This window comes from Acinonyx jubatus, chromosome B1 (assembly GCF_027475565.1).
Source record: "Acinonyx jubatus isolate Ajub_Pintada_27869175 chromosome B1, VMU_Ajub_asm_v1.0, whole genome shotgun sequence".
Lineage (NCBI taxonomy): Eukaryota > Metazoa > Chordata > Mammalia > Carnivora > Felidae > Acinonyx > Acinonyx jubatus.
In genome coordinates this window covers 137,805,241-137,825,479 of record NC_069382.1, presented here as the reverse complement: position 1 = coordinate 137,825,479, position 20,239 = coordinate 137,805,241, and the positions used below count along the sequence as shown (strand labels likewise).

Genomic DNA, 20,239 nt, shown 5'->3' with positions numbered 1-20,239 from the left:
CAGAGATAAATAAGAGGAGAATGGAAATAGAGATCCGGAAGACGGAAACAGCTATGATCACTGAATAATATTTTTGCATAAAATGATATTCAAACATAAAATCCTACATTCGAATTATTAGCCTCCTAAACTGTTTACTAATTCAAAGGGGAAGTGGCTGGAACCAATATTTATTATGCACCTAATATTTTACGAATATTGGTCTGGATAATTTACATTAATTTTCTGATTTAACCCTTACAACAAGTTTACAGTTCTTACAGAACTCCTACAATTATTCCTATTTTGTGGATGTAGAAATTGAGACTTTAAGATTATTGAAGATAATGGGAGAAAGAATAAGAAAGAACTAGAGGAAAGATGCAGAAAGAAAAAAAAAAGTTTTGGGTCTTCCAAAACAAACATTACTTACTTAGTGCCCTATCCCTTCATTTGCTCACAGATAAGAAATACATTCCTCCTTTCTGTTGAAAACTGTGGCCCAAGATGGCAGGACACCCCCCATGGAGTCTCAGTTTAGATCTTCCAAGAGACCGGATGAAAATGATATTAATGATGCAGGTTTAGGCCACCAATCAGAGAGAAATTCATTTGAATTAAATACATATATTCTTTAAAGGATCAAGCCTGCCAGCTATTAATCATTTAATGTGAATTAAAAAAAAACCTGTTTATTATCAGCTCTGATGTGAGATCTGTAACCATGTATCTATTGGCCTATTTATGGGAAATAGGAACAGAAGGGGAAAAATGATAATGTGATCTAAGAATATGAGTTATTTTGAATTCAGGTCTAGGCAAGGGGTGTAAATTTAAGCCAGAAAAGAGTAGTAGAATACTGAGTATCAGGGATGGAAGATGAATTCAGGGTGAAAAAGTGAAAATTAATTTATGCCCTTGGCTTAGCCTAGCCCTATCTGACATAAGACAGTGTGTACCATGTCCTGGAAAAGGTTTATAATTTATAAAGCTTTGAATTCCCAGGGATAAGCCATGAATTACAGGGTGATTCTAAAAGCTTTACATTCTAAGATAAGCCCCTATTATGCTTTTTCCTCATCAAAAACAGGAACTCCTGTGTTTTAGTGAAACTGACCCAAATGTTTTCCAATTAGAATTGTACTTGTGTACAAAAATTTAAACTATAAATGCAGCCTTCTTTATTCTGAAACTATCCCCTTTCATTGTGCAAATAGGATTCCAATCACTTATTTAAAAAATGATCTATACTTTTTTTTTTTTTTTTGGACAAGGATAACAGAAGACCTAAAACAAATTTCACAAGCAATCTTTGAGTTTCTAACAGCTGACAGTTTCTTCCATTATTATACACCATCACTCTTAAACTGATTTTCTAACTCTGAATTTTGATGTTTATCATCAGCTGACGAACAATTATTTCAGGTTATTTCAGGTGCCATTATTAAGCCTGGGAAGGGTTAGTTTTCATAGAGTTGCCATCCTTACAAAGCAGGGTATATGGGATTATTTAAATATTTCCAGAACAGGTGCCTCAGAGTGTAACTTCAGCTGTAACCTGAAATATGTGAGCTTAACCACTATCCAATACCACTACCCATTAACTTAAGGCAGTTGAGACAAAGATGCTAATCAACTAGGCACACAACATCTGTGACACGTTAGCCTTAGATTCTTACTGGATATAAACTAATCTAATCTTGCCCCAGAACCCCAATTTTAAGGAAGAAAATAAAACGAGGCACATGTATGAAGTGCTGAAAATCATTGCTTTTCATACGAGGAGTACTTTACAAGGGATACACAGGCAAGAGTGACTTTAAGGGACTTAAAATCTATATTCTCAACTTCCAAATGTACATCTTCCTAGACTGATAAGACCACTCTCGTGGCGTTGGTTCTTCTTTCTCAACTTTCCTTCACACTAGTCTTTCTTCTACTTTACCAAAGAAAAGTATACCTCTCACTCACCGAGAGTCTACGTAGGGCACACTGTCCCAGGACACAAAATGTCCAATTAGAAATATTTGCTTCCTCGGGGTGCCTGGGTGGCTCAGTCCTTTAAGAGTCAGACTTCAACTCAGGTCATGATCTCATGGCTTGTGAGTTCGAGTCCTGCATCGGGCTCTGTGCTAACAACTCAGAGCCTGGAGCCTGCTTTGGATTCTGTGTCTCACTTGCTCTCTGCCCTTCCCCAACTCATGGTCTCTCTCAAATATAAATGAACATTAAAAAAAAAAAAAATATATATATATATATATATATATATATATGTATTTGCTTTCTACAAGACTCCTTATGCGAAGGAGTCCATAAGTTTTCAAAATTCTTTATAACATCTTATTTAACTAAATTGTATCTGCTTTCAGTAATAAAGTAGGGACTCTTTAGGGCTTGGGTATGAAAAACCAACCAGATGTTTGCCTCAATGCACTACCATAGTTCACTAAAGCTTTTGAGTATGTGAAAACTTTGGTCACTCTGTGTGTGCGTGTGTGTGTATCTCTTTTACTTAAAACCATGCAAATGGGAGGTAAGTACAGTTTGATTTACATGACTAATCTTACTGATATGAATGCTTAGGTCATAGACAGCAAGAGATAAACAATTTTAAGAAGCCCCGCCCTTTTTAAATGAATATATAGTTGATTTCCTACGTTTATAGGAATTCACTCCCTTCTTCAGACGTCATCCCTTAAAATACTCACACACATTATACATTCGTCATGCCAAAGCATTGATTTTTTTTCTGGATGCCTAGGGAGGAAAATGAATGATCACTGTTATTTTGCACAGGTTTGAATGTGGAGATAAAAACCTCTGAAAGTAGAAGTGTTAGTAATAACATTTACATGTCTTCTTACAAATTACAGTGAAGTTTTTCTTATACTACCTCATTACCCAATGGCCCTGAGGGTATGGAAGTTATTTTTATCTCTATTTTACAAATGAGAAAATTGACATGGCAGAGGATATCCAGGTAGTAATAAACCAAACCAGGATTAAAAGTTAAGCCTTTGGACTCTGAAGTCTGTGATTTCCCACTCTATTAAACCACCTCTTGCGAAAATTGCTCAACTTGCTAAAGACTATGTTCTCTAGGTAAGCTTTTATAATATGCAGTGGAGGTGATGACCCCGCTCCCAAAGTGCAAAATCTATCTTAATTTTGTGTAGGAAAGCAATTTATGTATGATTTACAATGAAAGGACTTCCCTCCCCCAGAAATTCACAAAATGTAATTCCTATGTCCATATAAGGAAACATGGCGTTTAAATAACCCTTCAAGTGTGCTTCAAGGAAATGAACTGTATCTTTTAAGATTTCAAAGAAGCATTCAGGTCTAGAAAAAAGTATAAAGAAGGACCTTGCTAATAAGTCACTTGGTCTGTTTCATTGGTTTTTGGCTGGGTACCGTTAATACAAATTCTAACTCAGAACACCCAAATGATGATGGGATAGGAGGAGTTAATGAAACATGAATAGAAGGGCATGTGGTTCCACACTGGCCTGGTATCTGGTTCTTAACTGGACACTGCATTATTTGAGCTTTTGGTTCTAGAAACAATAACATTCCAATGTGATTTGTGACTGTTCTTATTCTTCAAGCTTGTTCTGTACACCACAATTGCTAAACTGTAACTACCGTTTGCTTTACAAGAACTTGGGAGAAAAAACACAGGATAAAACTATGTTAACGTGCTAGGGAAAAGGAAAGGGATGTGGGTGGATTTGGGAAAGGATGGGGTGGCAAGTCATGACCAAAACAAGGATGTCCTCAAAATAACATGCATAATATAATCACATTGATGTAAAATACATGAATAATCATATACATGTATTAAATGATCACACGTATGTAAAATTCTGTGTATGCATATTTTATTTTTTAATTAATGGACTATTTCAGAGCAGTTTGGGGTTTACAGAAAAGTAACCAGAATGTACAGAGTTCTCATATACCACCTCAACTATCCCCGTGTATGTTTTACTAGAAACAAAAATTTGTTGTATCTTCTCTTTTTTTTGCCACTTTTGACAAATTAATTTAAATCTGGGGAGTATCACCACGGGAAAAAATGCCCTTAAAATTACCTTTATGAGGAATTCAATACCTTGTACTGGTCAGTGATTTTCAGATGGCAGAACGCGAAACAATCTGAGCTGGAGTCAGAGAAATTGCATCTTTAACATAGCACCTGGGTGACTTTGATGCATAGGTTGAAAACTCCTGGGCCAGAAATTCTCATCCCTGGACAGAAAACTCTCTTGAAAGTGCTTCCCACACCACCTCCACATAAAGGTCTGATGTCTGATGCTCCAATTTAAAACAAAACAAAAGGTTGTGTTCATTTTCAAATTCTGTGTCAGATGTCAGCATGGAAAAAATTATTAGTGTCTGGAGCAGTCTATGGACCAAAGAACACAATAAATTGAGTGACAATGGAAAGTGAAATTTTTAAAAATCTCATATACTGTTTACTTGTTTGGACATCAAAGGTGAGGAAATATTAATGTATCAAAACTCTCTAATAGATGATGTAATGTCAATTATTATCAACATATTTTGTGTACTGTGTATATACTTTTTGGTGTACACGTTTTGATGAAATATATCTGGAATTTTCATTGAAATTATTAGGCTGTCAATGTAATGTAACAAAATTCCAAAGACAAATCGTACTTATGTGACTGTGTATTTCAGAATGGGATTCTGAATTAGTGTCTAATCCAAACTGACCCAAGGGCCAGTCACAGGTGTTCTGAACTCAGTTCCAAGGTTGGAGATGAGCTTTAAGACCCTCACTAGGCAAAGTGTGGTTCCTAGACCAGCAAGATCAGTGTTGTCTAGGAACTAGTTAGAAATGCAGACACTCAGCCCCCACCCCAGACCCATAGAAACAAAGATCCGCATTTTTAACATGATCCCCGAGAGGACTCATCTGCAAGTAAAAATTTGAGAAAACTTCCCTTCAGCTATTTGAGTCCTGATCCTTTCCAGATTTTCCCAGCTTTGAACTAACTTCCAGCACAACTCCCTACTTTTCCAACACATCCACATACCCCATTACTTTTATTTTAGATAAGCATCTCCTGCCCCTCATTCTCATTTTCAAAGGGAAAATCATACAGATTTGAACTAGGTAACTCACAGGCTTCATTCGCAGGTTTCTCTCTTTTGGCCAAAGAAAAGTTTTCACTTTGAGAATTAATATTTCTGAATAATTTTCTGACAGACCTGAGCCCACCCAGTAGGTTCTTCCAAGTAAAGGAGAGGGTGTGGGTCATTCTCTGCAGCTAGTACAACGGTGCTCGCCATTAACTACCCTACATCCTTGCTTCAAAGTCTTGCTGATGTCTTTCTAGGATTGTATTTAAGTAAAAAGAAGTCAGCCCATTTAAAAAACGACAAAAATTTGTTCTACGCAAGAAGAACAATGTTATTACAAACAGAAGTGTCACAGGTTCCCTCCGTTTCAGTGTTCCAGAAAGCTGCTGCTGCTGCTAAATCACCATTATTACTCTGGAACCACTTGGGAACATGCTAATTTACATCCAAAGCAATATTAGTATTATTGTTTATTTTACTTTCATTATCTACATAAGCACAGTCCAAACTAGGTAGTTGCTATAATTCTGCCTTCTTTTGGTAGGAGACTGGGAAAAAAGATATAATGGTAACAAAGAAAAGCAGCCAATAGTTTTAGTAAATAACACTGCAAAACTCAGATATCATTTCTTATTTTCCAATTACTCCAATTCCTATCATCAAGTTAATACAGACAGTAATGTGCCTGGTGCTGGAGAGAAATCATTCAGGTAAGCTGAGGCTACTCCTTCTGCTTCTCCATCTGCTAAGCTGTTAACACGAAGACATATTGACAAGGGCTCAAGGAAAACATGGAATATTTCATCAGTAAGATTATGCTGCCCTAGAGACAGATGTTAGAAAGCTGCAATATTTAAAAATAAAGAGATAAACACATGCTTGACGGGAAGGAATAGTTTTAGAGCTGGGAGAGAAAATTAAAAAGAGAAAAAGGAAAAATGGAAAGATAGATGAGAGGTTTGTATTACCACAGGAAATAGCAAATCCTTATTGTGTAGGGAAAAAACTTTTATATGCCTCAGGCAATCATTTACTATTAGGTAAGCATTCTTAGAGTGCATTGGGGCAGATTTGTAAGAAGTGCTTAGCAGGGCTGATTATGATTACAGAGAACAGATTTATTTCTTGTCATCAGATGGTTAATGTCAAGGATTTGACTTAAAACCATATACACTGGTTTTCATAAAAATTTAAACATAGGAAATGTTATATACTATGGTAATTCACATTCAGGGATATAAGAGCAACGTTAAGTAATGGTAACTCTGTATTTATCTGGTGACTTACACTGCAGAGGTCAAAGTACTTTGTCTTCACTTATTTTTACTGGAGAAAAAAAGTAAAACAGAATTATAATGGTGGATTATATACAAATATTTACAAATGACATATAGTTGCCATGGATCAAGTCAACAGAACATTTTAAACCATAGATTTTCTTTTTTTGCTATAGTTTTCACACTTTTATAAATAAAATGCAAAGAGTAGTAATAGGAAAGTGAAAGGAAGTTTGGCCTTGAATTCAAATAGACTCAGGTTCAGATCCTAGATATTTACTTTGCTTCTTTGAGTTTCAGTTTCCTCATCTATAAAACAGGAATAATAAGCCTACCTTGTAAGGTTGCTGAGAAAATTAAATATGTCATTAATAAGAATCCTAGCATTGCCTGAATATCATTGGCACTCAGTAAATGGCAAGTTATGTCATTAACAAGAAAACCAAATTGACACAAACAAGGAGATCAGATATTACAATTTAATTACTGGTTGTCCTTTTCTTAATATCTCCAAGTTCTGATTATATTGTAGAGGCCCTTGCTCATGACTTTCTCCCACTGGAAAGGAGAATACCTCCTCAAGAAAGGGAAGGGTATGACAGAGGATGAGTTCCCAGAGAAAAGAAGAGAAAACAGAATACTTCTTCCAGCAAAGAGGAAGAAAGAAGAGGAAAGGGGCACGAGGTCTGACTTGATGGTTCTGATGGCCCCCTCAAGGATGAGAACCCAGATAAATAGTGGCAAAAACTGAAAGCAGAGGGGCTTCCTGTTTAGCATTCCAGGAAGAGGCAACCTTGCTAGACAACCACACCCAGCACAGGACTACAACAAACAGAGTAAAACGGCGGCATGGTGTGAGGAGGCCAAAGAAGGTTCCATGATGGGAGGCCTCAGACTTTCTTGGCTCTTGTGCAGGAGGCTCTGGTATCCAGGTGTTCCTTTATAATCCCAGTGGGATATGTGGAAGGTTGTTGAGAGTGAGAAGCCATTGGGGTCACTGTGAGATGACCCCAGAAAAGGTGCTGCAGAGCATATACGCTGAGCCAGGGCTCAGAGGGCAGGCGTGGCTGAGACACGAGGAACTGCAATGCTGTTGAGAAGTGAGAAGAAAGCAGGTGAGCAAGAGAGGGCTACAGGTTTTAACCACTCTAAAAGAATAAAATACTGGCTTTAGCAGCAGACCAATAAGGTACCAGTAACCCGTTTAGACTAGATCTATCTCTGTGGATGCCAGTGAGAATTTAGATGACAGCACAAAGATCCACACAGGGATCTGGGGCTCTCTCCCCTCTCAGCCATGAGGACACATGAACTTTTCCTGACACCTAAAAGCCACTTCTTCCAGGAGAACGGGGAGGAGGGAGAACACTGAAACACCCTGCAAAATCCTATTTTAAACCTAAAGAAACCAAGATGCTTTTTCTTGGCATCTTCAAATTCTAGCCCATCCTACTCCACTCAAAAAGAAATTTATTTCAATTCTTCAGAAAGGGGAGGCCTTTTTTAGATCTTGATAAGCTAGATACAATGTGTCTGATTCTATAAGTCACATTTTCTCTCTGTGAGGCCTGGAGATGAAACCAAAATATCCATTATGTCTCTTTATTCATAACCTTAAGGTGTCCTAATTATATTAGGTAATAGGAAGTAGTACCTTTTATACCTTTTCCCTACTTTCCTTTTTAAAATTACTGCAGAGGTAATTTGGGAGTTTCCTTCCTTCCTTCAATGAATATTTACTGAGTACCTACCATGAATGAATAATGTGCCAAGAGTTTAGGAAACAAAGATAAATGAGACATGGACCCTATCCTTAGTAAGGTAGAAAGGTGTATAGGATATGTGAACGGAATATATAAGTTAAAGAAAAGCTAGTCGAGTATTGCTGCCCATTGCTGAATGGCTGCCAACAAAACAATGGGACGTTACAACAAGAAAGGTGCATTTTTCTCGTCTATAAAATAAAAATAAGAACATAAAGGCTAGGATGCACAGAGAAGTTAAAAAGCATTTTGTTTTCCACAAAATCATACTTACAGAAAAGTCAGTTTCTAGAATAACAACAGAAAATCAAGTTGCAGGACAGTCAGAGGCACACAATACAAAGATCTTATTTTTTTTTAAAGTGCATTTATTGTAATAGAAAAAAAGTAAGATGTGAGAGAACGGGTCAGAAAGACTATTATCATTACCTTTTTCAATGTGTTTCAAATAGAATTAAGATAGGCATGCAAAGGTAGTTATACAAAAACCAAATATTACATAGTTGTTTTAATTTTCTCAGTAAGTACTGCTTGATCATTTTAAGAAGTTAAATTTTAAAAGTCAAATAACGAAATAATAAATGCCCTAGGGTAGTTTGCTGTTTAATGGTACATTTTTTATAATGATTCTTTTTAAAATATGAATATTAAAGCCCTGAATTGAGCTTATTAAAGTTCAAATTTTTACATATCCAGGATTTATTAAAGGTGGGCAATGGAAGCCTGAGAAATATTTTAATTATTAACAAGATTTTATGAATGCAAAACAGAACTTATGCTTTACTTTTATGCTTTGCTTAAAGAAATTAAAAAAAAAAAAACTATGATGTTTTGAGGATATTAGTCCATAGAAAAGCATTGCAGAATGTTTTCATTCTGCATTTTTGCGTTTGTTCCTCTGGTTCCTAGAACCACTGCCATTCACATATCATCTCTTCCTTGTATCTTTTACCATAAAGCTCATTAGAATTTATATACTGGAGCACAGATAGAGTACAGAATTTAGGAAAAACCTCTGCTTTTATCAGTTACCCCTGACAAAGTTGGTATTTCATTCACCCTAAATATACATCATTCACTGACTGAAAAGTGACATTGTTAGAGATTATAAATAATTCAACAAATTGTATCTATCTGATTAGTATTTCAAAAACAATATTTTATCTCTTCCCAACCCCCTCTTTATCTTCATAGAGTGCATTTGCATTGAAATCTATGGTTTCTGGCATATCTGGGGTAAGGTTATACTAGGAATTTACCAGACCTGTCAGTCTCTAACTTTCTTCCATATTTCATTATATCATTCCAGTTATAATTAGTTGTCTGGTAAAATTAAGAACAGTCTATTTCAGTGAATGCTCATGTGAACATTTAACAACTTTTTGTTAGGATGACAGCTTAGCGACAGAAAGAATAAACCAGAAAGGAGAGTCACTGAAGTAACCCTGGCTAACTCAATATTGCCAAGTCAATGGAAAATTTTGAGATTTTTGCGTTTTTTTTTCTTTTTTGTTATTAATCATCAAGCACATATTTCTTGTCAGGAGATAAGCATCAGCTTGATGGCATTCCTGCCTCAACTAGCATGTTTTGAACTGACCTGTCTTCATTGCTATGGCTCCCTAGAAACTTTGCTGTTGATTAGCATTGATTCAGCTGAATGCTTTGACATTCAGCTTGTCAGTGAAAGCTATTTTAATCATTAAGATGCATCTCCCTTCCAAGATTGCAAACTGTTGCTGCTCATACACACCAGTCTATCATTTGATTACTGTGGAAAAGAAAAGGAAAGAGGTTGAATGGTTCCTATTAATACAGATTATATTAAGAGCTAAAATTTACAGAATATTTGTATGTGAGGTATTGTGCTAAGCAATTTACAGGAACTGTCTCATTTAATCCGTACCATCACAGAATCTCACTACCGTGGTTTGCGTCCCTGTTCTCCACTTATTATCTGTAAGACATGCAGCCCTCATCTGTAAAGTGGAGTAATAGTACCTACTTCTGGGGATGTTATGAAGATTAAATGAGGGCATTCATAGACACTCCCTAGAATAGTATCTACAACATAGTGAGTTCTCATATTTTTAGCAGTAATTTTTATTACTTTGTACATGAAGACATTCAGTCTCCTTTACCAATTGCCCTATTCACCATCACTTCTAACTTTAACCATCTCTGTTGCCTAGACCCAATGGAGGAGATAAAGGAAAATGGAAAGTTATTTTTTCAGGACTTTATTCCGTAGGTATTTGAACTCCAGCTCCACAAGAGGGTGTGCCATAACTGTGGCAGGATAATTAACCTTTAAATTTTTTTCTTCCTGTTCTTTCTGTCCTCACAGGCTTTTCCCATTCAGACAACTAAGTGTATATACTAGTGAGACCCTGTTGAGTAGGATGATAACTGAGATTTTAGGCAGTTTAAGGGATCTCAGAATAGAAGGGGCATTTCTTCTAGGCTTTAATGAGAGGCATAAAGGCAGCAAGGTGGCAGAATCCCAGTTTCCCACGCCCAAGTTTGTACAAGAGCAGAAAACATGTGTCACGCGACTAAGCAGGTAGCACTGGGTGGCCTCAAGAGTTCCCTGGGCCACATTTTGGAGAGGGAGCAGCAGAATGTTCCCAAGCTCTGCAGGGAAGCAGAATTTCTGATACTCCACAGCACCACTAGGATGTTTCCCACTGTTGCAGAAACTATGCTGTCTCATTACCAGAAGTCATTATTTTTCCTCCTGGGCACACAGCTAAACTACATTTCCTAGCTTCCCCTGCAGTTAGTTAGAAAAGTGGTACAGACTTTTAAAACCTACATAAACCTCTGTGTAAATTCTCTTCCCCTATCTGCAAGCTGAATGTGTGTAAACCCGTAGTGGACACATGATTCTAGAAAATGGCAGAGTCACTGAATCAGGGGTTCTTGATCTGAGATTTAATAATAGAATTTAGGAGATGATGACCTTGGATCTGGAACAAAAAAATCCCTGTATTTTCATTAACCTTTAACGAAATTTAGCATTTCCTTCTATTATGAATGTAGGCACTAATGCATAGCAGTACCAGCATTACGTGTGGCTTTGTCACCGACCAGAACACCTAAACCATAGGTATTTTTGAATTATATTACAGCTGTTGAAGGTATCTCAAAATATCATCTACAACTAAACTCTCATTGAAGTAACATAATGAGACCCACTGCTTGATATTTAAATTTCATATGGGAATAATTTTATTTAAACAGAGTTTACTAACTGTATTTCAATAAAAGTGGTTTCCTTTGAAATCCCATATAATTTGTATGTCTTTAAAAAACAGTTTTATTAGAAGGGATCCCTAGGTTTCACCAGATCGCCAAAGGAGGCTATGGAACAAAAAAAGTTACGAACAATTGTTCTAGATGGATTCCTGAATAACTTTACAGTTATTCAGGAGTCTCTTTTTTCCTCTCCCTTTCATATCCCAATCGCACTGATGACCTACATTCGACTAAGATGTGAGAAATAAGCTGGTATTCTGTTAACTTACTGAGACTGCAGGTTATTTTTTTTTTAGAACAGTTAGCCTATGTAGACTAATCCTTGTGCTAGGAAAATGGCCCAAACATGACAGAGAGTGTAGAGACCTTAAGAGGCCTCTGGGTAGAAAGGACTTTGAAGGATATAGTGAGGACCAAAGATTGATGGGGTCCATGAAGATGACTTAGCAAATATCAACTGAGAAGGATAATGATGCCAAGTGCAGGAAACATCTCCTTGAACTTAGAAATAAAGTTTAGTAACAGTAACATAAAGAAACATTTCAATTATGCCTGAATTTGGACCCTGAGATTTATAATTGTCACACAATAATTTTCTTATTTCATATTTATTTTTTCTTGTCCCCTATTAGGGTGACAGTCATTTTTGTTTCTCATAATAAGTACTTTTGAATTCATCAAACTATATACATATAAATATAAATGTAAATATATGTAATAAAAATCTAAATAACATGAAAATTTTAAAAATATAAATCCTTTATATATGAATATATATAATTTATTTTTTTTAAGCTATCTTCAACTAGCTCTGTTCCACTTAAAATCCTTCTTAGCTGCAGGGTAACAAGTGAAGAGAAGCCAGTACCACAAAGATGAGATCAATATTATATAAGTCCTTCTATACAGGAATTTGAAAATTGGTAATTTTTTAAAAGGCTTGTTGAATTAGATAGAATAGTCTTGACAGAACCCTTCAGAGGGTTTTTTCCCCCTGATTTTAAGTATTTATTTTAATTGCAGTTAGTTCACATACAGTGTTATATGAGTTTCATGTACACAGTATAGCAATTCAACACTTCATTACATCACCCGGTGCTCATTATGCCAAGTGCACTCCTTAATCTCCATCACTTATTTAACCAAACCCCCACCTCCTTCAGGGATCTTAAGGCAGATAAAAATCTGACAACACTTCTCTTAAGAAATTAAGTTTTGTTTAATTTTACCTTCCCTTTTAGACTGTTTTGCTGCCTTTATCTTAACCTTAGACTAAATGAATCAGTCATTTTGAAACATTCAGGTTGTTAAAAGCCAGATGCAAAGACTTCTCTGAGGACTCTTTTTTAAACAAATTTTTATAATCTATGGAGCCACATGAATGAAAATAAAATAGGGTTAGTGTGCAATACAGTTTGGGTTTCAGCATTAAAATGTGTAAAAAAATAGAATGCATTTATTTTTAAGTGTTATGTGATATAAACATCAACCTGTCCAGATCATAATTGTATACCAACTCCAAGCCTCATGCCCTGGCAAGTAAAAATTTTTATGGATGAGTAAATCAAACAGCATTTATTTTAACTATGTGTAATGTCTATCACTCATGACTGGGCTTTGTTATGAGAAAGTTGCCTTTTCCACATGTAAGGGTAAGGTGACTGTGTTTAGAATTTAAAGCTTCTACATTGACAGTAGCTCACTGATCCTTGAAATTCTTAGGGTGTTAGAAAGTTCCTGAGGGAAATGAAATAGTCTTTTAAAACTACTTTTTCGTGGCTGCTTTGTATTAGTACTAACGTGTATTAGAAAGTATAATAATTTTGGTTCTTTGAAATTTTTGTGTCAATTTTCACACATTCGAAAGAGTAAAGAATAGCACAATGAACCCCTCAAGTACCTATTGGCAACCTCAAGAATGTTGCCGTTCTTATTTTATACATTTCTTGCCCCCCAACTTTTTTCCTCTTTTTTTTTTTGCTGGAATATTTTAAAGTAGATCTGAGACCTCCTATTCTTTCACTTCAAATTATTTCAGTATGTATCTCTAACAGATAAAGACTTAAAAAAATACAATACCAGTTAGCTCACCAAACAAAATCATTGACCATTCCTTAATAACACAGCCCGTGTTCAAATTTTGCTTAGTTGTCTCAAAATGTCTTGTATTCGACTTGTTTAAATCAGGACCCAAACAATGTCCAAAACAGTAGCATTTGGTTAATATATTTTAACAAATTCCTCCTCCCTTTTAAAAAATGACATTTTGTTTATTGGAGAAACCAGGTCATTTGTTCTGTAAAAATTGTCTCACTCTGGATTTGGCTGATTGCATCATGGCAAGGTTTAATGTCCCTGTCTTGTTTGTATTCAAGATTAATGTCACACACACATGCTCACACATAAAATTTTCTTTGGGCAAGAATATTTCACAGGTATTACTGTGCACTTACTATTGCGTTAGGAGACATATGACACTTGTCAGGCACTCTTTTAGTGATGTTATACTTGTCCAGTGACTTCAAGTGTTGTCAGTCTGGTTCATAATGACAAAGTGGCTTCAACTTTCACCTAATAGTGTTAGCCACTGATGACAGTGGGCTAGATCTATTATTTCATCAAGAGTTGCAAAACAGTGACTTTATAGTCCTATTATTCATTCTGCATTTATTAGCTGTAATTCCATAAAGAAGAAATTTCTTCCACCAACTATGTGGACACCCTGAAATATAATTCACACCAAAAAAGCAGGGAAAATGTTGGTTTCTTTTACTGAATTTAATCTACTTTTAGTGTATGAATGGGAGTCCTATTAACTTCCAGTAGTGAGCAATGAGTTTGCTCTAACCCTGTCTATACTCTTCCTCAAGGTCACCAGGTGGTCCAGCAGGACTGGGATGCGATGGCGTAGGATGGGATGGGGCAGGCCACGGTATTTAGGGTAGCAAGGGTTGGATCAGGGAAAACAGAATACCTTAAGCAGGTTCTAGGAGGTAGACTCAATCTTCTGAGCTGTTCTGGGCATCGGTGCTCTCCATGGACTCGCTGGGTTCCTTGTGGTCATTGCTACTATCATCAGCGGCCGGGATCTTCTCCTCCTCACCATCCTCTTCAGAACTAGGAAATGTGCTTCCCCGGGTTTCCTGGTTTTCCTTGGAGCCCAGTACCACGTACCTGCCCTTCTCCTTCAGCTCTGGCTGCCTTCTCAGCTCACTGGCCATGTGCGAGAGATCCCTCTTCATAGCATAAGCATCTTCCCCATCTGCATAGTATTTGGGTTCCACCTCACTAACCTGGAAGTTGAGGGTGTTAGAATAGAGGTGCAAGGCTGCTCGGTTACTCTTCCTGACGTGCAAGGACACGTACTTGGCTCTAAAGTTCTCGATCATGGCCCGAGAGGCCTGGTCCATCAGCTTCTGGGCCAGGCCGAGGCGCCTGTGCGATCGCTTCACAGCCAGTGAGGTGATATGTCCATGGGGGACATCATCTGGGTCCTCCTCCATTTTGGCCAGGACATAGCCCACAATCTTCCCGTCCTCGTCCTCAGCAATGTAAGAAAGCTGGGGCCAGGAAAGGCCATGGTAGAAATAGTATTTCATCTGGTAGTTCTCGGGAAGGCAAAGAAGGTTGCAGTGTTGCATGTTAATCAGGTCGTCTGGCTGAGCACTGCGGATGTTCATAATGGCGGCGGGTAGCAAATGGGAGTTAGATGGTGGTCACCGAAAAGAGGCTGCCACCAAGCGCAAGAGTCACTTTTTGCCTCAAGGACTTGAGTCCAGGGGGCCGAAGTCGTAGGACTGGACGACACGGCGCTGGCTGTAGGGAAGGCAGGACACCCTGGAGACGGAAGGGGCGGTGCTAAGACGCGGCTTTCGAAGTGCGCCACTTAGTCCCAGCCAATGAGGTTTTCACGTCAGCCAATGAGGTTTTCACGTTATATTCCTGATGCGCGCGCAAGGCTTAGGGGGTTGGGATGTGCAGTTCATTAGGATCTCCTTGGTTTTAAAATGCAACGTTTGGACTGTTGCTGCCACTATTCTTTTATTTGTTTCAATTTTCAGTTTCTTCTTTTGGATACATATGGGTAAACTTTGACGAACTGAATAAATCCATATAACCAGAATATAGATCGAGAACCAGAACATTGCACACACCCTAGAAATACCCGCTCAGATCCCCTTCCAGTACTCTGATCCGGTGTCCCAAAAGTAACCATCACCTAGATTTCTAACAGTTTCTGTATAAATGGAATCATGGCGCATACACTCTTTTTGTGTTGAGGTACCCCCTCCCTGCCCAACTTACACTTGTTTCAGCTACTTGTGTGTAGTTGGGAGTTTTTCATATTCTTTCCTGTCTGATATTCCATTGCCTAAATATATCACCTCTACCGTTGATGACAGTTTGTGTTATTTACAATTTGGGAAAATAGTAATTGTAACTAAACGTTCTGGAACATGCCTTTTGTAGAAACATGCATATTTATCCAGGATTAGAATTACTGGGTCAGAAGATATTATGATGTTCAACTTCTATAAATAATGTTAAGCAATTTTCCAAGGTGGTTGCTCTGTAACTGAACCCAAATCTGTCTGACCTATGTGAAGGAAAGTCAAACACTGAGATATCAGGTATGCAGCAAGGAGAGCTTATTGGAGAAGCAGCTGAACAGAAGCTAGGAGGACAAACCTCAAAAGTGCTTCACCAAGGGGGAAAGAACAAATTTTTTGTTTGTTTTTTGTTTTGTTTTGTTTTTTAATAATCATAGGGATTGAGATTTATACATATTGATAAAAAGTGTGGGGAAACATGAGGAAAGGTGGAGCATGTGCATTGAGCAAACATATATGTAGGATACATTCCATGTTCACTTTGGGAGTGGAGACGTCAAAGGCTAAATTCAGCCCCTGAGCTCATGATGTTATCTTAACACAAGAAGAAAGGCTATCGGCATCCTCTGAGAGCAGGTGTAAACTAGGTGGGTTTGGGGCTTCTTATTTCAGGTAAGAAATGCAGGGCCTTGCTTGTTCCTAGGCTGGAACCATATCAGTTGACCTTGATTGAGTCCAGGCTTGCTTAGAGACAGCTAGTGGATTTGTTAATGGAGTCTGAAAAGACACAATAGCTGATTAGGGAGAAACAGTTCTCTGAAAAACAAGTTTTAAACTTTCTGCTGGTTTCAACCTCATTAACCCAATGGGGCACGGTTTTATTTTATTGCTTGTGTGTGGTTAGTGGTATTACATTGTGGTTTTCTTTTGCATTTCCCTGATGACTAAAGAAGTTGAACACTTTTTTTTTACATCTTTATTAGCCATTCTCTGTTCTTTTTTATGAAGTGACTATTCAAGTCTTTTCTTCATTTTTCTATTGAGTTGTATGCCTTTAGCTCATTAATACTTAATAGTTTTTTGATGTTAAATTCCAATATACTTAACATACAATGTAATATTAGTTTTGGGTGTACAATATAGTAATTCAACAATTCCTTACATCACCCAGTACACTCCTTAATCCTTACCACTTATTTAACCCATCCCCATTCTCCAATAACCATCAGATTGTTCTCTACAGTTAAGAGTCTGTTTCTTGGTTTATCTATTTTTTTTCTCATTTGTTTTATTTCTTGAATGCACATATTAATGAAATCATATAGTATTTATCTTCCTCTGCCTGAATTATTTTGGTTAGCATTATACTCTAGCTCCATCCATGTTGTTGCAAATGGCAAGATTTCATTCTTTTTTATGGCTGAATAATATTCCATTGTGTATATATACCACATCTTCTTTATCCAATCATCTATAAATAGATACTTGGGCTGTTGCCATAATTTGGCTATTGTAAATAATGCTGCTATAAACATAGGGGTGCATTTAAACCTTTGAATTATTTTTCTGGGGGGGGTAAATATCCAGTAGTGTGGTTACTAGTTCATAAGAGTAATTCTATTTGTAATTTTTTTTTTTTTGAGAGAAAGCACACAGGAGCAGAAGAGAGGCAGAGGGGGAGGGAAAGAATCTTAAGCAGGCTCCGTGCCCAGCACTGAGCCTGATGGGGGTATGACCTGAGCTGAGCTACCCAGATGCCCCTATTTTTAATTTTTTGAGGAAATTCCATATTTGTTTCCACAGTGGCTGCACGAGTTTGCATTCCCATATCCTCACGAAACACTTGCTGTTATGTTTAATAGTTTTTAAAAATATGTATTCTGAGGCGGGGGGCACCTGGGTGGCTCAGTCAGTTGAGCATCCAACTTTGGCTCAGGTCATGATCTCGCAGTTTGTGAGTTCAAGCTCCACATTGGGCTCGCTGCTGTTGGTGCAGAGACTGCTTCAGATCCTCGATCTCCTTTCTCTATTCCTCCCCTATATATATATTACATATAATATGTTATATATATTCTGGATAAGGATCCTTTGTCAGATGCATTATGGTGTATAGCATCCTACTCTATTGGTTGATTTTTCACTCTCTTAATTGTGATTTTTGACACCCAGCTGGAATTTTAATGTAGTTCAATTTGTCCAGTTTTTAGATTTCATGGTTAGTGCTTTCTGAGTCCTGTTTAAGAAATCGTTGCCTACTGTTAGGTTACAGAGATGTTCTTTTATGTTTTCTTCTGAAAGTCTTATTGTTTTACATTTTATGTTTAGATATGCAGTCCACTGAATTTATTTCTGTGTAAGTTGTGAGGTAGAGATTCAGTTTTTTATTTTATTTTATTTTATTTTATTTTATTTTATTTTATTTTATTTTATTTTTTGCCTGTATGGATATTCTGTTCATCTAGCACCATTCATTGGGAAAAAATCCTACTTCTCCACTGGATTGCTTTGTTTCCTTTGTTGTAATGTAAATTAACCCAAGTTCATTTGCTAGATGCACAGCAAAGGCAATCACTGAGACATTGAGTTATGTAGCAAAGAAGGGGTTTATTTGAGAGGCAGCCAGATAAGGAGACAGGAGGGCAAGCTTCAAATCTCACTCTCTGGAGGAGGAGGAGAGTTGGGAAATTTAAAGACAAATGAAAGGTCTGAGTAAAAATTGCAGCTGGCTTAGTAGTCTGCAGTGGTGAGTAGTACCATTAACCTTTTGGTTACTGGTTTCAATAAATCCTGAGTTGCATTTCTAGATAAATTTAGAAATTTTTATGCCATCTTGGTAAAACAAGATTTGGGGTATTTCTTTGATAGTGTAGAGAAATCACATTTTATTAGCCCCACTTGCGCATAAGCTGGAAATAGGCCCTAGAATTATTTACATATTTTGTACAACTTTCCTTTCCAATTTTCTAGCATATCACTACCCGGGGACTCAAACACCAAAAAAGTTTATTCTGTTATAATTAAGTAGTCTCTTTTCTTATATCGGTAGCCAATTCCTAGTTATATCTAACTCATCTAAATTATGTATGTGGTATTTCCTTCCCATGAAGGTACACAGATCTTTACTAGAACCATGTGAATTGTGAAACATAGCTTGAATAGCAACTATTTTGGGTTGTAATTTAGCAACTAGCTCTGTTTTTATTAAAAAGTTTTTAATATTTAAGATAAGATTTTAGTTTCTTGATGTTTTGATCAGCTCTTTATGTTATTTCCCAGTATTATTCCCATTCAGAAATTTCTGTTTTATTTTTGTACTTCACTCTGTGGATAGGGATATGTACCTTGAGATGGTGTAGCTTTAGAAACAATCCAAAAGAGGGTGTCTGGTTGGCTCAGTCGTTTAAGTGTCTGACTTCAGCTCGGGTCATGATCTCATGGTTCATGGGTTCGAGCCTAGCATCCGGCTCTGTGCTGACAGCTCAGAGCCTGGAGCCTGCTTTGAATTCTGTGTCTCCCTCTCTGTCTGCCACTCCCCCATTTGTGCGCTCTCTCTCTCTCTCTCTCTCTCTCTCTCTCTCTCTCTCAAAAATAAATAAACATTAAAAAAAAAAAAACCAACAATCCAGATCAGTCAGTTGGTTGACTGTTTTAAAGGCATGAACTACCAAAATGTTCTTCTATAGGAACATTGTGTCTTTACTAGACTTCTAGAATATAGGCTTAACAAGTAGGGAAGGTGTGACAAAACAGACCAACTCACACAAAATTAAACTCACACATCAATTATTTCTCTATCATTGTAACCTCTTTTGTTCATCTTTCTCTTCCATGGTCCAGGAAAACAAAATGAAGAAGACTCTTATACCCATACATTTGGGAAGAAGCGGCACTTTATTAATGAGTAATATTTGTTTGTTTGATTGATTCTGTTTAATCCTAAATCCTAGACCTAATGTTAGAGTAAGGCAACAACAAAAAGAATTTTCAGAGTAACTAGTTGTATGCAGAAAGGGGAAATGGCATTTACTTTGTTTGTGGTATGAACCAAAGCATTTCTATGCCTGAGTTGTTTAGAGGGCAACATAGTTTATAACAGCTATATTATAAAGGAATAGTATGACATATAACAGATTCTCAATGAATGAACAAATAATTTTTTTTATACTTACTAAGGTGATAAGCTCTCATTGTTTCTTCCGCTGTCCATGATCATAAACAACATCAAACATAGATTTAGTCATGTGGGTAAACAAGAATTGTTAGCAAAGAAAAATGTTCTACTTTCTCGTGTTACCGCATATTCCAAACCCATCTTTATCCTGGCCCAGTGATAGGGTATATCTACATAAAATATGAGATTAACAAATTTGAAAAAAAAAGTTTTTGCAGTTAGCATTGGGTTTGTGGACAATGGGCAGTGGCTGTAAGACAGTTATGAAACTCCCCTTGCATTGAAACAGGAGCAAAGAGGCTGGATTTAATATAACCCCAGCTTTCTCTGTTTGCAGAGAGGAGTAAAATA

General features: G+C 37.0%; 1 protein-coding gene across 1 annotated transcript; it reads right to left on the bottom strand.

The window, feature by feature from the left end:
- Positions 1 to 3,852: 3,852 nt before the first annotated feature.
- On the bottom strand, positions 3,853 to 15,230 carry NAA11 (N-alpha-acetyltransferase 11, NatA catalytic subunit). The gene is made up of 2 exons (XM_015074371.3): positions 14,361 to 15,230; positions 3,853 to 7,455 (listed from the first exon to the last, which is right to left on the bottom strand). Exon 1 carries the CDS (start codon positions 15,064 to 15,066, stop codon positions 14,386 to 14,388), a length of 681 nt encoding a protein of 226 aa, XP_014929857.1. The 5' UTR covers positions 15,067 to 15,230; the 3' UTR covers positions 3,853 to 7,455; positions 14,361 to 14,385.
- Between the last annotated feature and the right edge of the window lie 5,009 nt (positions 15,231 to 20,239).

Bases quoted from the DNA above. Each gene is read 5' to 3' on its own strand.
- NAA11 (XM_015074371.3), bottom strand. From the start codon at position 15,066: ATGAACATCCGCAGTGCTCAGCCAGACGACCTGATTAACATGCAACAC.